At 43.4% G+C, this 16,013-nt stretch overlaps 2 protein-coding genes across 2 annotated transcripts in view; one reads left to right on the top strand and one right to left on the bottom strand.

Moving 5' to 3' along the window:
* Window positions 1-16,013, top strand: part of LOC117156734 (uncharacterized) — a 175,464-nt gene that overhangs the window by 127,558 nt on the left and 31,893 nt on the right. The window contains exon 4 of the mRNA XM_076617817.1: window positions 14,822-14,958. Within this exon, the coding sequence (XP_076473932.1) occupies window positions 14,822-14,958 (137 nt within the window). The remainder of the gene's footprint in view (window positions 1-14,821; window positions 14,959-16,013) is intronic.
* Window positions 123-3,157, bottom strand: LOC117156735 (uncharacterized). The gene is made up of 8 exons (XM_033334032.2): window positions 2,981-3,157; window positions 2,472-2,598; window positions 2,254-2,398; window positions 1,883-2,158; window positions 1,617-1,782; window positions 838-1,368; window positions 442-642; window positions 123-355 (listed from the first exon to the last, which is right to left on the bottom strand). Exons 1-8 carry the CDS (start codon window positions 3,075-3,077, stop codon window positions 123-125), a joined length of 1,776 nt encoding a protein of 591 aa, XP_033189923.1. The 5' UTR covers window positions 3,078-3,157.

Here is a 16,013-nt window from a genome sequence, read left to right as displayed (position 1 = left end):
CTTCGCGCGATTTTATTTCGTCCAAACGAGGTTTTACAACAAATACAGAACTTCTAAATGAACATCGACTTTCTTCGAGACGGCTCGGATTTAGAAGAGATTCCTTCCGCTGGAGTTACGTTTCAGAATGTTACTGAAATCGAATTCTGCAACAAGAAAATAAGTATGAGAGTGGGAAAGCGAAACGATGGAAGCCTTCGATCAGAAGTATCGTAAGTACGTGGCAAATTGTAAGTCTTGCTGGTCGATGGATCGTTTGCGCTGCTCTCTGGGATTGCGTCCTCGATGACCCTGGATATGTTGGAACACTCGCAGAAATCTCGAACAGACCCTCCGTACAACGATATTTGATCAGCTGAACGCGATACAGCCAATAAAAGACGAAATAGAAAAGTATAAGATAAATCCAAGATTGCAAAGTAGAGAAGCTAAAGGTAATACCTTTCAGAGTGTTCATATTGTTATCCATACAGAAACTCATGTCACTGGTATCAGAGAAATCATAGTGACGAGGAGTAAACATACTGGAGGGGTTGGGTTTGTCTTGATCAGGCTTCTTTGCCGAAGGCGTATTCGTCATCATTGATTCAACAAATTGATCTGTCAACTGACTTTTCCTTGGCTCGACTAAATCATTATTTGCTGAAAACACGCTAGTTTCTATTCATAGCAGGAAATATACAATGCTAGAAGCCAAAAGATTTAGTTCAGGAGGATCACGTTAAAAATTTTAGTAATATATTCCAATGCTGCGTAATTTTTAGTTGTTTAAAAAATTCATAAAAAATGTGGATCAACCAATTCTTTTGGCCTATAATACAGCTCGATCCGAGTTACTTTTCTCTATTTTGGTCATCGGTGACATATTGTAGCGAACTGTCTCAATCCTTGCGATTCTTGCACGAGGGGATGGATCAACCGAACGACTCTTCGTTTTCTCCAATGGAATAATCTTCATTGGTGTCGCCACAAACTTCCCTTCATCCAAGATCAATCTCATTTTCTTCGCTACGGGATCATCCATTTCCTCCTCAAGATCCTCGCAACGTTGGCCTGTGTGCTTATCTTTCGAAAGATCGGATGGCTGGTCCATGTGCTCCAGTTCCTGGCCCATTCCTTGTTCCACTTCCTCCTCGAATGCATCGATCGGTTCTGAAACCGAGATTCTGTCCACCTCGCTTGCTACATCCTCGTGCTCTATTTCCTGCTGTCCCTGGTCCAGGGAAGGACTCTTTGAATCGATCGGACGGTCATGAGGAATACTCTGATCTTCCCCGATATGGATTGAAATTTCTGACGGCGATTGTACGGTGTTACTTTCTGCTAGACACATTTCTTCCAACATCAAGGTATCCACTGATAGGGAGTCTGAATTGAACGAATCAGTTCTTAATTTAATTTCAGATAAATTATTTTATTATTGTTATTATTACTGTTGTTGTTGTTATCATAATTATTATTCAAATGAATAAAATTTGTATAAGGTGTTGGATGTGAAATCGAGAGATCAAATCTACAATAATTTAATTAAACTAAAGATAGTCGAGTATGAAAAAAGAAAATATTCTCAAAGCCCTTCTCTGAAGGATATCTCGTGATAAAACGTGAAGGAGCACCTATGGAATTCTCATAATTTTTTTCCCAGCCACTGTGCGAGCCGATTTTCGATCCATGGTAAATCTTGCGCATGTGGGAGAAATTAATCTTTGGCGGTGGCATTTCCAGCAACTTTAACGTTCGATCCCTCTTCTCTTCCTCCTGCCTCTTCAACTGTACAGCTAGCTAAGAACCGGAAGAACCCGAAAATGACATGCTATAAGAATCGTGCTATGAGAAGAAAATTGAGAATCTCGAAAATTCGTAAAAAGTTATGAAAAAAAACCTCCGTCTTGATCGTATTCAACTCCTTCTCGCGTGCTTCGATACTTCGATTAAGATCTTCCCATTCTTTGTCGAGTCCCATATGGTCTAAAATTGCGCGCGCAAGCTCGACGATTTTCGCGCGCATTCTCAGCCACGTAATCCGCTCTCTCTGCTTCAAAATTTTCTCGAACTCGTTGATCTTATATTGCATCACCATTTTATCAACTCGAAGCTTCTCCAATTTTACCTTGTTTTCTTTCCTCACCTTGGCTAAAGGAAATTCTTCGTATTTTGCCTAAATAACGTTGCAATCGTAGAATGAAATTCAGCGAGACGATCTTCCGATTTTCATCTGGAATTTTACATTGCGATGCAAAGGAAATTACGTACGTGATATGATTCCCATACTCTTTCGTATTCGTTGTAAATACTCTCATATCGTCCACAGTCCAATTCCATGACTTTGTAATCGTTATCCAAATTAAGTTTCATTAGCTCGATTTTATTAGAAATTTCGTTAATGTATTTATTGTGCCTATGAACGAGTTTTCAAAATGATACACCTAATGAATAGACCAAAGTAGTATTGATTCGATTATCTTACGTACTTGTTTAAAATGTTAGTTAAAATTACGATATTATCCTCTGTATTCTTTGCCGTATTTTTCAACTCCTTCCTTGTTTGCAACTGTGTCTGCACCTTAGTCTTCAATTCTTTTATTTCACTTGCAACTTCTTAGAAAAATTCATAAAAACACGATTTTCGTAGTATCGTACTTGCGGATGTCACAAATAAATCATAAAATTTGATTCTATGTACGTGTTATTAAAGAATTAAGAACCATACATAACCTATATTATACATAATATCAAATCTTATTTCAAGTAGCTAAGAGGATGATTTTGGCCACATTTATTTAATTTTTTAATTTGACAATGTTATTTGAAATATCAATCGATGTTAATCACTCTAAAAGCTGTCAAGTATCGTTTCAAATGTCAAACGATATGGGATATCAAATATCATAAACTAACAATAATTTAACACAAACATCGATGCATACGACATTATTGCAAGGAAAATGACAAGTAACAGTGAAATAAAGAGGTTACTTACCAGAAGACGTGCTCTTGGCTGCTTCAATTTCTACACGCAGACAGGTTTCCAACATATTCATGAACTGCGGGTCGTCACAGCTGATTTCGGATTCCATTTTCACTATGCAACAAATCACTCGAATTTGATAGAAAAATTTGAACAAAACCACAAAAGAATACGAAATTCCGTGCTAAGCAGTACCACTTGCCGAGCGTTATGTGAAAGTGACGTCACGGGCCCCGTCGAACTTAAGAACGCGCTCTGATTGGCTGGCTCTGTTTCGCAATAATTTCGCGCGGAATTTAACGCGCCTTTTCAAACTATATTGATAGTTACCATTAATATACAAGGCAAATCAGTGGCTTTAATAACGGGATAATAACGGTAAATCCTTTTTTACGTAATCTCAATTACTCAGGAAAACAATGCAACTGAAACTAATAACGAACGTGATAAGAAAATTAATGAAAGATAAAATACGATTAAGTAAGCCCTTGAGAAACTAAATTCTCTTCTCTTAGCGCGTCGAGCAATTCATCAAAACTGCGAAATAACATACTTTATGAAAATATCAATGCACAGACAACCGAGACAGAAATTTCAAACAGAAGAAACAGAAAATTCATGAGCGCGGTACATGTAACTGCTGCTGCACCGTCGTGTCGCGTTTCTATGTTTACAGCGGCCCATTCGTTTACCGCGTTTCTCGCAGGTTGCACAACCTCCTCCGTACAAGCATAAAGGGAAATTTAATTCTCCTGTAGCGTAGGCGACGCGCGTAAACATTTTACGAGCAGGAAGCAACGAGCGGTCGCCACTGGCAACCGATTAATTTATCGGTCCTGGGGAAATTGATATCGAAAAATATAAGTAAAGGGTTGGATGCCCAGTGCACGGACACAGGGAACTGGCCACCGGCCAACTGGACGGCCATTTAGGTCAAAGAGAAAACCTCCCTCTTCCGTCGCCCGCCGCTTCCGTTCTGCTAGCGGCCACTCTGCGAATTGCCGATGCCTTTTTTACTATTTTCTCTCTTTTCGTAGCTGTCGTGTTAATGCTAAAGGTTAATTAAAGAGTTTGCACACGTTTAGTACGACGAAATGTTATAACGTCGAGATACGAGGAGGTGGTAATTTTCTGAAAAAGGATTTCTCATATAGCGGACGCGTCGTCGTAGGCGAATTTTTTCAAGCCTCGCCAGTGACTTACGACGGTACGAAAACGCAAAGGGTTAGCCGTTAAGTCGACGTAGAATTCTAGAATTTTTGTTTAACTTGGTCTCGTATTCGAATTCTTTTCTTAGAAGCTTTATTGGGTTCGTGTATAATTATGAGACACCAGATGCCTCGGATGCTTCGATAAACCCTGTTTCCAAACTTTTAAACGCATTCCTCTGGGCCAGGAAGCGATTTCAAAGCACGAAACGCTGCTCCCTGTGAGCCACTTCAAAACCTTCCCGTTCCCGTTTGTCCGACGCACGCCCTAAAATAAATTCCGGAGTAAGCTTGCAAATTTTACGAAATACCTTTCACACACATTCGGCCTCTCGCCGCGTAAAAAAACACATACAAAAGGTAATTAACCCTCTATAACGCCGAGTAACTTGGAAATTGCATTTGTTCTCGCAGCCACGTTTTATGACGCTCATCTTGTCTAATTGTCGTCGTAACGTTCTATTCTACCGTTCCACCGTTCACAGCATTTGTTAGCTACCGTTTCTAAGAAGTTTCTACCGAACTAAGGGACCAAAATCAGCGCCAATTTTCGTTCCGTAACGAGATAGAAATCTGATAGTAAAAAAGTTAAATGGAGACTCGTTTAACGAAGCCACTTGTTTCTTCATATTTATTCCGCGTACTTTCGTCGGTTTTCCTGTTCGAACCGACAATATCCATAGATAGCAAGGATCCGACAGAAAGGCGGGGAAGAGGCGAAAGGCAAGAAGGAAGAGGAATTGAAGGCGGTGGCCGTTTTTGCGTGCGTACAAAAGCGGCGTTGTGCCATTACGGGATAAAACAGCCAGCCAGAGACGCGTTGGTTCGCTTAAATGCAGCTGCGCGCGTGTCTGCAGTTTATTTAACAGGAATCGCCAACTCCGCGTTGTATAGGCAACCGTGGTATCCTTTTTCGCGCGGACGGCGTTGTTTCGTCAGGCAAGAAAACAGCGACCCGCGGCAAAGTATTGAGATCTTGGTGTAATCCGTCCTTTCCACCGACTGCCAACAAAGTTCCCAACTGAAAACGATCACACGGCCCGAAGAATGCTGGATCCTGTTCCATCTCGCGGTTCAGTGACCTGTCTGTAATTAATATCACGTTTCGTTCGTTCTTTTCCCTTTTTCTTCCGTCATAGAGATTATTTCTCCCGCTTCTGGAAAATAAAAGGAAATCTCCAGGGAATTTTTCTCAGCAGAAACCTTTTTCGCGAACCTTTTCAGAAAGATAAAGAGGTGGTGAATGGAAAAATTCGGCGGTTAATGAGTCTAATTAGTCTATCAGTTTCGTACCTCGTCAGTTTTAAATTTGTCCCGATCGTTCCCCGTGTAACAACGTTACAAAAAGAAGCACTTTTACTATCGAAACAATGCTGTGATAAAAAAAAAAAAAGAAAAAAGGGAAAAAGAGAAAAATTCAGAGCATTCCTATGGAAATGCATTGAAATTCATACATGCTAGTCTACCCCGTAACAACCAATCCAACGACGAGTTTAACTTTCCCGTTAAATCAGCACATTCATCTGCGCGAAACTATCTCTGTTACAAAAAGGGGGAACAACCGAAACAAGAAAGAAAAGATAGCTAGAAACCAACAAATTCGGTTTTATGAAACTTTCTGTTGAATGAAGCGTACGAATGTACCGGCGAAACGTGAAACAGAAGGACACCATAGGGTGGAACAGACTTGTGGCAGATGAAAGAGGATGGCAGATAGTGTACAGCGCGCATCTCTGTGAGCTTTCGCAATTTACGAGGCGCAACGAGACGTCGACATCGTCAACGGGTGCTCGACGCCTTTCAACCGACACAGATCATGGCGAACGTAATGTTTTCAATGAGAACTCGCTCCCAGCCTCCTATCCCCCTTGTTTTTCGCCATTTATCAACCGCTAACCCTCCGACTGACAAGGAAACAAATATCGCAAAATTCTGACGTCTCCGCGCCTTCGAATCGCGATCAGAAAAATCGACAACCTACATTGAACTTTCGCGAAGGACCAAAGTCTTTTTATAGTTTTCTGCTTTTCTATTTTGACAATTGCGTGCTTGAAAGTCAAAGAAATAACTGCCAACCACCATGAATTCTCACATAAAAATGTATTGGTTTAACTAACTTAACTAACTTAAGTAAGAAATATCGTCGTTTATCGTTTAAATACGTTTTGTAAAATGTTCCCTTTTTTCCACCCTTGCTGCAAATGCTTGTCTGGTATAGAATTCGTATATCTACTTTTCCACTACTCTCTTCTTTTGTTTCTCGGTAACTCAATCCAGGTCGAACGATAAGCCACACAGATTTAGAAAGAAGTGAAAAAGTGGAAGTCCTCGAGACGCGACGACTGCGATTAAAAATTCCAGGTGCGCTCGATTCACGAGCGACGTCGAAGCATGAAAGCAGTTGGTATCCTTTTGAAAACGAGCATCCACGTGAGGCTGCATCCACCCCGCAGCTATCGTCTCGGTCGTTTATCCGTGCGCGTACTTTATTTCCATATTTCGCCGCGCCACGTCGATCCTTGCGCGTTCGTTCAAGAACGTTCATGCGCATCGGTCGCCTCCGGCTACGATGTTTCGAACGAGGAGGAGGAAAAAAAGGAGAAAAAGGAACAAGAACGAACGACGAGGAAACGATCCCTGAATTCTCCCTTAGCCGCCGGCTACGAGCTACCCTTCTTGGTCTAGGCCCGATAAACGGCTAGACGAATTTCTTTCCCTCCTCCACCCTTCCGGATGGAATTCTCGCGACGCGTCAAGGCGACGCTTTTCTCCGTGATCCACGTGATCCTGACACCGGATGATTAAAAAGGGAGAAACGTTTCTCTGCCACAGCGAGACAAACTTGAAAAGAAAACGAGAATCGAACGATTCGTGAATTACCGATAGATCATAGCGCGGTGAAATACGGGGTAGATTTAAATACGTTCATTTGGAAAATGAGCAACGGAAGGAGGGAACCACAGTTGGAAACTTTTGGGAATTGATTGCCTCACGGGGCAGTATTTCGCCGTTGTTCTAAACGGGTAATCGCGAGCAGTCGGCGAGCGTGCAACTTGTTTATACGCTGCAGTTAAATCCCCGTTGCCAAGTAGGCCCCGGCTTGCAATTGGCGATACGCCAGCCACGCGTAACATCGCCCGCAAATTCCCCCACCCCAACTGCATTTCCCTAATTTCTCTGTTGTTCCAGATTCCCGTAAGGTTGCAAGCGAAACTCTGCTCCTCGCCGGGCGAAAGCACGCGAATTTCAATCCCAACGAAACGTATTTTATCCTTTTTCTATGATATGCTTCCCTATTCGATCGTCTTTTTCTAATATAAAGTCGCGTACCTTTTAAATTACTCGCTGCTCTATGAAAACTCTATGCAAACTTTAAGATTTAACGAATTGACCGACCTTGCGGCGGTATGACGGAGAGATTCATCAGCGTTGAAAGCTAGGAGATCGAAATATCGAGAGAAAGGGACGTAATTGCCGGTGGAAGAATGGAAGCCAAATGATCGCAGACATTCCGCGAAGGAGAAATCTGTCGGTCTCGCTCGGCTCGCGATCAAACGTCCCACGAATGATTTTCTTTTTCTATTGAACGGGGGAAGCCGCAGAAGCACTCCGGTTGATAGGCCACTGATCGCACGGTATCCCCGTATTGGCTTCCCCCGGTGGCGCCCTGGCGTACATCTCTCTTGCAAATGGATCTTCACGGAAACTAGATTCACCGGAGCCGGAATGACAAGAAAGGAGACGCTAAATTGGATGTACGGCTGGCTCAGATGATGGGCTCAACAGGCTTCCAGCCGATTCAATCGACTCGAATCGTGCTTAGAATTCGATAACCCTCCCGGTCGATTATTGTCCGTCGGAATTTTTTAAGAAGCTCCACTATCTCGCATTCTCTTCGTCGAAAAGTAAGAAGCGAGATATCACGATCGATCCGGTTACAGAATAATTTAAACGCGACGGGAATCGATGCGTCGATCGTTAAACGTCGATGGCGAAAATTACGTCCGCAAGAGTATTTTTACGAAAGCCACGAATCTCGAACTAACGAGTAGGAATCGTAGAAACGCGTACGACTTTAAAGTTGCAACATCGTAAGGAAACGATTGAATCGCCGGATAAAGCGTAAGTTTCTGTTCAGATATGTATAATTTTCTGTGCTGGACTGGGTTAAATGCGTAGTAGAGATACTTGTATGTGAATACCAGTGTGTGGAAGTATGTGTGTGCGCAGCGTCTCGAAAACAAAGGAATGTAAACTGTTCAGTCGGTTAACATTTGGGTATAGACGGGTGAGACGCGTGCAAGTGTGTATCGATGAATATATAAGAAATCGTTCATGAAATAAATATATTACTATTTTAATATTAATTCTCGGTATAAATTTAGTGTTGCTATAACATTATTTCGGCTTCGAAGATCCACGATTCTCAACAGTTTCGTTCTAATTTTACGTCCGATTATAACGTTGGTGGAAAATGTGGCAGGAAACGAAAAACGATCGAACCGCGATCACATTTATCGTGCGAAATCCACTTTAAACGTCCACTATTATCCCGAAACGCGCGAAAAACCAATCTGAATTCAAAATTCAAGATCTCGCATGCCGTTCTAATCGAGCGAGTTGCTGCATGGAAACGCGTTACGAAAGCGATGAAAGCGAATCATCATCATCGGGCACGTAATCCCGGATCCCTTTACCGGCCTCGTACCAATCACACGAGGCCCGGAAGCGCATAAAACCCGACCGACATTCGCGCAGCGGTTTCCGCGGCGAGCATATCCCGCAGAATATCCTGCACCGCTCGTAAAAGTATCTCGTATCGCGGCGAGCAACTCTTTTCCTCGGCGTCCCGGGCTTTTTACCGCGTCGAAGAACGCGTTGCTCGGTCTAACGTGGCCTCAAAGCGGACCGTTGCTTTCGAAACGGAAGATAAATCGAGGCTGCGCGGCCTTTGATACCGGTACGTACGAAAGAAGTGAAAGAAATAAGAAAATTAGCTCGTTCGTAAGCCAGCCCCGATTCCAATTTTCTCAATTTCGACTTTCCACCGATTCTACCGTTCCCGAGATTTCCCAAGGTTTGTCTGCTATTTTTGAAAGAGCAATCTCTCTTACGGTAGAATTTTCTCAGTCGCGACACGTTCTTTCTTATCTGCGCTCATCCTTCTCGTGCTCCTCTCGCTGGTAGGAGTCACGAAATACGCGCGAGTTTCCCGGTTGAACGGACGGCATTTATTCCTGACGAGTAGCATTACGCCGTTTCTATTCGATTTCCATCGTTTCTTCTCGCTTCCGCTGTGATTTATCCGCCCAGACGCTGTTTAGAAACATTCGGTTGTAGAAAGAATAGTTACATCCTTGTTACGATCTCGTACTGAAAAATTTGAAACGAATCCGCGAGTACTTTCTACGTAAATCTTCGGCCGGTTACTATCTCGCCGGAGTGCCGAACGATAGAACGCAAGGAAGGACGGACGGAATCGACGAAATCCGAAAGTCGAGTTAGCGTAGCCGCGTGATTTAGCATCGGGCGTCGCACGGCGTATTGCGATCGTCAGCGCGATAAATGGGAAAGCACTCGACGCGAGAACTTCATATTTTATTGCGTAATAAAATATAATCCCGCGACGAGGAGTAGCACAAGGAGGACGACGGGTCACGCGTCGACGATTTATTACGATGCTACGGCACGAAGCTTCGTGAAAACCGGGTCAGCTCCGGGTACAGTGGCGTTGTCCGCCACTGTATTGTCCGAATCGGAAAGAGGGACGAATCCGCGCCGGTTTCTGGCAAGAACGACGGAAAAATCGGCGAATATAAAGACGAACCGGCTAAACAGAAAGAGGTAGGATCGAGATAAAGAGGAGAGTAACGATGGAAATAGGACAGTAGTTTAGGAAAGATAAGGGGAGAGATATGCAAGAGGAATTATTAATCGCGACGCTGCAGAAAGTCTTTCCCCCTTTTTCCTCTATCTTCTTCTCGTTTTGATGTTGCCGTAATGCTTCGAGAGAAACGACGCGTCAGCGTACAGATGGTCGACTGCTTTTGAACAGTGACAAAAGCCCATAATTCGTCAAACACCATTACCAGACACATCTCGGAGAGGAGAGGAACGCGTATCCGACATAGCGAAACGCAGCCAAGTAGTTGATGCCAGTCATTAGTCAGCCGGAGGAGACGCAGCCGAGAAGCTGGCAAGCAGCTTCCCTCCGGGAACTTTCGTAATTTGACGTAACAGATGCACCAACTGAATTCGTAATACTTCGACAGAGGCGGCGGCCGGACGACTATCGGTTTCCGATACCGAATCCTGTCATTAAACCTAACGAATATTCAATTACACCTGGCCCGATTGTTCCGATTGGTGCAGCTTATCAATCGTTTGCATCGACGCTCAAGTACCGAGGAACCTTCTCTTTTTCCCGAATTTTCGTTACTCGCAATCTTCTCGATAATTTTCCAATTTTCCCGAATTTCCCATATCCGAATTGCTAATTACTTAACGCTCTTTTTATGGAGAGGGGAGGACATTCTCAAGTTTTTCTCGAGTTCCACTATCCCGCACGGAAACATGCAACCCTTTTCCTTCTACTCGTTTCAGGAAATCCAATAAAAAATGGAAGTTCGAAGTTGCAGCTAAACCCCAATAGCACCGATATTCAGCGAGTCGCCGAAATTTTCTGCGAAATATTCGATACTTCTTCTATTTCTCTCGCGATACGAGAATTCACAGCATCCAGCGCAATGCGCATCCTGGATACCAGAGGAGTTTAATCATCTGGCTAAATTAAAACTCGAGTTTCAATCCACCGGCTGGGCCAAATAATTAAGCGTGAATAGCCCCGCGTCCGTCAAAATTAGAGCTTGATGAAAGCGAAACATCGGTGGAAAATAAAACGAATATTCTTCGGTTATCATTTCTGGATAACACACGAGGAACATGGTCGACAACGGAAATTCTCCGACCGAATGGCCGCAAAGAAGAGATATCTCGCGATTCGCGAACGTTGAAATTAAATTTCCAGCTAATTCTACGTTGCAGAATGTTCCATATAGCAGCCCTAGACGTCTAGGGTTCATTATCGATAATTACAATCGCCCTCTGGTTCCTAAAATCACACACAATAATTTCTATAGAGATCCATCCAATTTTCAAATTACCACGGAATTGAAAATTCCAACGGACGATCGTTTTTCTAGCGAGTGTCTCGTATAAAATGGAATACGTTGAAAGGCGTAATGGCATTTCCAATGGCGAGAAGCGAAACTAACAGGTGAAACGTTTCGTGTAGATTCGACGGACGATGAAAATTGGCGGGGTAATCTAGTTATAGCGATAAGTTACGACGCGAGGAAGACAAGGTGGCCAGATTTCAGGCGCGCTATTAGCCAGGCAAACTAGGATTCTGATTAGGAATGAGACCCCGATGCCTGGAAATGGCGTGCATTGTGTTCTCGGCCCATTCACCCCGTCGATAGCGTGTCCGTGTGTGTTTTTGTGCGAGCGCGCGCGCATCTGTATATATGTGTATACGTTCGTATTGGCCCACCACCGACGTTAGCCTCGATTTCCATCCTATATATACGAGCATGATGAGCCCTTGAAGCCCCACAATGAACTAGTATTGTAACGTAGCCGTCCTGCACAATGTAATTCTGCACGGAGCATGCGATAGAGGAAGCCAAAGTAACTTAATCAGCGAGCGAGTTTCGGTTTCTTTGACATACACGATACAAATTTTTCAACGATTATGCTATCGCTCTGGAAAATCCGTCCTCGGCGATGAACTCGGGAATCGTTCGTTGCAGAGGAAAAAATAAATACGCGCAACGCTCGCGAAAGTATTCCAACAGTCTTAGAAACTTTCTATGTATATGTAGCATCCTTACTACAATTAGTTTAGTTAATTTACAATAAATGGATTAAACAGATGTTGATTAAACAAGAAACGATGGTTGTTTAACGTAAACTAATCGCAATAACGTATTATAATTAAGACAACTAGATAGTTCATTTGCAAATCTCGTCACCACGGATCCAACGCTCTCTTTCACACGGACCACAGCCTCTCGACAACGCAGTTCACGCTCTCTGACTTCTCAACTGACACTGACTGTTAATTCGTCTTCTTTCCTTAGCATCCCTTTGTCTTTTGTCTTACCCCACCACGCACGTGTTCCGCAACAGCTCGTGGCCAGGGTCACGCAGGCCTTTCCGCGAAACTATTCGATCGAAGGACCGACGATAGGTTTGTTGGGCCTGTCGGCTTTCCATTTCGGCTTTCTCGCGACATTGTTTATAGTTCGCTCGATATCTCTTCGTCCACGATACTACATATATGTCGGGTTAAGGTTGGAATTTTGGGCGTTCGACGAACCTTCGCTCGAATTTACTATCGCGGGTATAGCTGATATTTATTGGTACAAACGTGGTTATTACAAGAGGCTGCAAGTAATAGCGGCGATCGGATGGTCGAGACGTCGATGACAACGAATTCAGGTTCGACAACGAATTCACGGTCAACGGGATGACGAATGCGATGTGATACACGTATGACTCAACGTACAAGTAAAACTTATCTGAATGAACTAACTTGCAGTCCAAGTGGAACTGTCCTCATATATTCTTCTCCCCACCTCTCGGGTCGATCTTTGTTTTTAAGGAGAGCTATATAATTATTCCATACCTCTGTCAGGTGCACGTCCCTCCCGTGATCGTAGCTGCGTTCAGTGACCCGTTATGTCACTTCGAGCCCAAGCCCATTGTCGTAAAATCGGATTAGAACATTAAAACTGTTTCTTAGTTTTCTTACTTAAGTGTAGCTATAGTAAAAGTCTGGACTAGGGTATTGGGATTTTTCCCAACATTCCAAAAGGGAAGCCCCGATGTCCTTTCATCTCCCACATACATATAGTATACAAACTGTGTGATTTGAAAATTTGTGTGTGTATACTGTAAATGTATGAAATTTGCAAGATATTTATTGGAAGTACTCGCTTCGTAGAGATCGCCAAAGTATTTGAATTATTCGCAATAATATGACGAGATTAATTATTCGCTATAATGTAAGTTACAATATGCAGAGACCATATTTAGCGCGAATTATACGTTTAAGACCACTCTGTTCATTCTGTATGGTTTATAATTTTTCGTTGTATAATGGTATATATGTGCAATAAACGTGTTGTAACTTGCACGTAGATTTTCAGACTGGTTTCCAATTTTACCAGTATAATCACGATAGTCGTGTCTCATTACGCCGCTAACAAAGTTTCAAAAAGTTTCATACAATGCATATAATATATTCATGCAAATTTTCCAGCGGTAGGTGTTCGAATACTTTCGCGAGCCACTACGCGTACGCCACGAATATACTTTAATTACTGAATTTTTAGAAGAATACCTATTTTTCCACTATACCGGTGAAATTCGTTACCATAATTATTTATCCCCGTTACTCGTCTACAAATTATTATCGCGGTGTACCGTAGCGTATTATAAGTTTTGGCGAGAATTTGATCGCTCTTGCCCATTAATCGGCCCAGCACGCGTTTCGACGAAATTTATGAAAAGGTATCGCCAGTTTGTATACGCCATTCATCGACTCAACATCCTCCTACATTCGCGAGTGGCCATTAAAATTCAGATCCATTGATCGGTAATTTAAAAGTGAACACGTTCGCGTTATTCCGTAATTACAATCGAATGAAACCAGTTACAGAAGTCGCTTTGATCCGCGACTTTTAAAGATGCTTTTGTGAAAGCTTCGTATCCATTCAACGCGTCCAATTTATCGCAAATTCAGTGACGGTTCGTGTTACCTCAAAACGTCCATGACCTCGAGGCATCGTTTCAATCGACGTATCGTTGCACGCATTTCAAAAACAATACGAGTGTTTACGAATAGAAGTTATACGAATGAAAAGCTATAGGAATCCGGCTTTTCCATGATAGTTCGATGATTAGCGCCTGATCGATGCACGTTGGATACGTCGCGTTGCCCCGAAGGAAGAGTACATACATACGTTTCCTTTCACGACGGACTTTGATCGAGAGCCGGTGTTCTCCTTTTAACTCGAGATAGAGGAGATCGCGACGAATCGAATTTTTCTGCGGAAAACGATCGAGCAAAGGAAACTAGCCCGGAGCCATCGATAATTCATCGAACGCCCCAGTCGATTCTTTGCCCGGTCGACCTCGAAATTCACCTCGATAAACCCTTTGATCGAGTCGCCGATGCCGATTACACGGAAATTTGGCCGAAGATTTCTGCCAAGGACGTTCGATCGAGCGCGATTCCTTGACTTGACATAGCGAACGAAAGGAAAGTACAGTCACATGGCTCGGTTAAAAGCTCCAAGGTAGAACGTGCACGTGTGGAGACATCGCAAAGTCAAATCTCGCTATCTAGAGAATTAATTTCAGTGATAAATCGTAAAATCGTGGATATCGGTAATTCGACGAGTATTTCTCTAACTTTAGATTCGTAAGAGCGCGCTTCTCAACTTGTTGATCGTTCGACCGCGCCATTAGAATCGAAGTTCGATTTTCTCGTGTTCAAGCGACCTGGAGCTAAGTAAGTTAGGCGACAAGACGATCGATAATGTTTGTTTCAGAGAGATCTTTGTCCTTCGTGTTTCAGCCTGCAATAAAACATACTACGGCGACGTGGGTAAAACTTACGACCTGGAGCTCCATCGACCGAAGGAGGACAAGGTGCCTTACATTTGCAAGCTCACCTTCAGCGCACCGGGCGGCGATCTGGGAGACATCATACAGGCAAGTTTGCCCGAAAGCCTCTTTGATTATCCTCCGTAACAAAGACCCTAACCTAGACCCGAACCTGTATTCCTAATTAACATACAGCATGAATGGCTGCGTGGGGTAATTAGACGAGTAACGAGGTACCTCGTAAATGCACCATCGCATAATCGAAGCTACCAAAGAAATTTACATCCGTCTGACTGAGACTTTTCGCTAAATCGCGGCATAGTTTCGAGGGCGAAAAAGACAGCCGAGAAACGTTGCTGCTTTCTCCGTTGAAAAGGCGCGCCAGAAATTAAAAAAAAAGAAAAAAGAAACGCAAAAAAGAAGAATAGGTAGAAGAAGGAGAAGGAGTAAAAAAGAAACGACAAGACAGATGGAAAGAGAGAGAATTACGGGAAACAAGGCAGAACCGTGGTCTGCCAGACGAGCAGAAATTAACGGTGGAATTTTTAATAACGCAAATTGCTTGGATTGCGCCAGTTAGCCGGAGGGAAGCATAACCGAACGTCGTTTCGCGGCCTCGAATACTTTCGTAAACGAAACGAACGAGCGGTCCGAAAGTTTCTTCCGCGCGCTGCCAAATTTATTTATACGCGGCCTGTTTGCCAGCCTCTCGCGGCTCTTTTCCGCGTGTTTGCCGTTTTTATCAAAGCCATTCTCTCTCGACTGCTCGCGCGGCTCTTTCTTTCTCTCCGATGCTCTATGCCCGCCCCTCGGCGAACGTCGATACTTTAATCGTCGTCGGATCATTCCACACGGGATTGATACTTGATAACTCGATTACTCGCGCAGAACCGAAAGCTAGAGGGGTGAAAGAGATCGAAGAGCTGTTCTGTGAGATGTTCGCGCGTGTGCTTACCGTTAGAATATTCGACGCGGTAATGCATTGCCGGATATTAGCGTTTAATGGCGCACGATGGGAAGTTTCGAAAGGAAAGTGTTACTACCGAGAGCTTCGAGCAAACAGATATATCTAACCGGTATCTCTCGAGCATCCAACAACTCGGAGGATTTCTATCGTTACTCGATGGAATATTAGATCGAACAATTGCAAAAAGAGAAACGAA

This window comes from Bombus vancouverensis, chromosome 4 (assembly GCF_051014615.1).
Source record: "Bombus vancouverensis nearcticus chromosome 4, iyBomVanc1_principal, whole genome shotgun sequence".
Classification (NCBI taxonomy): domain Eukaryota; kingdom Metazoa; phylum Arthropoda; class Insecta; order Hymenoptera; family Apidae; genus Bombus; species Bombus vancouverensis.
Note: the sequence above shows the minus strand (reverse complement) of the source record. Positions and strands in the feature narration are given on the sequence as shown.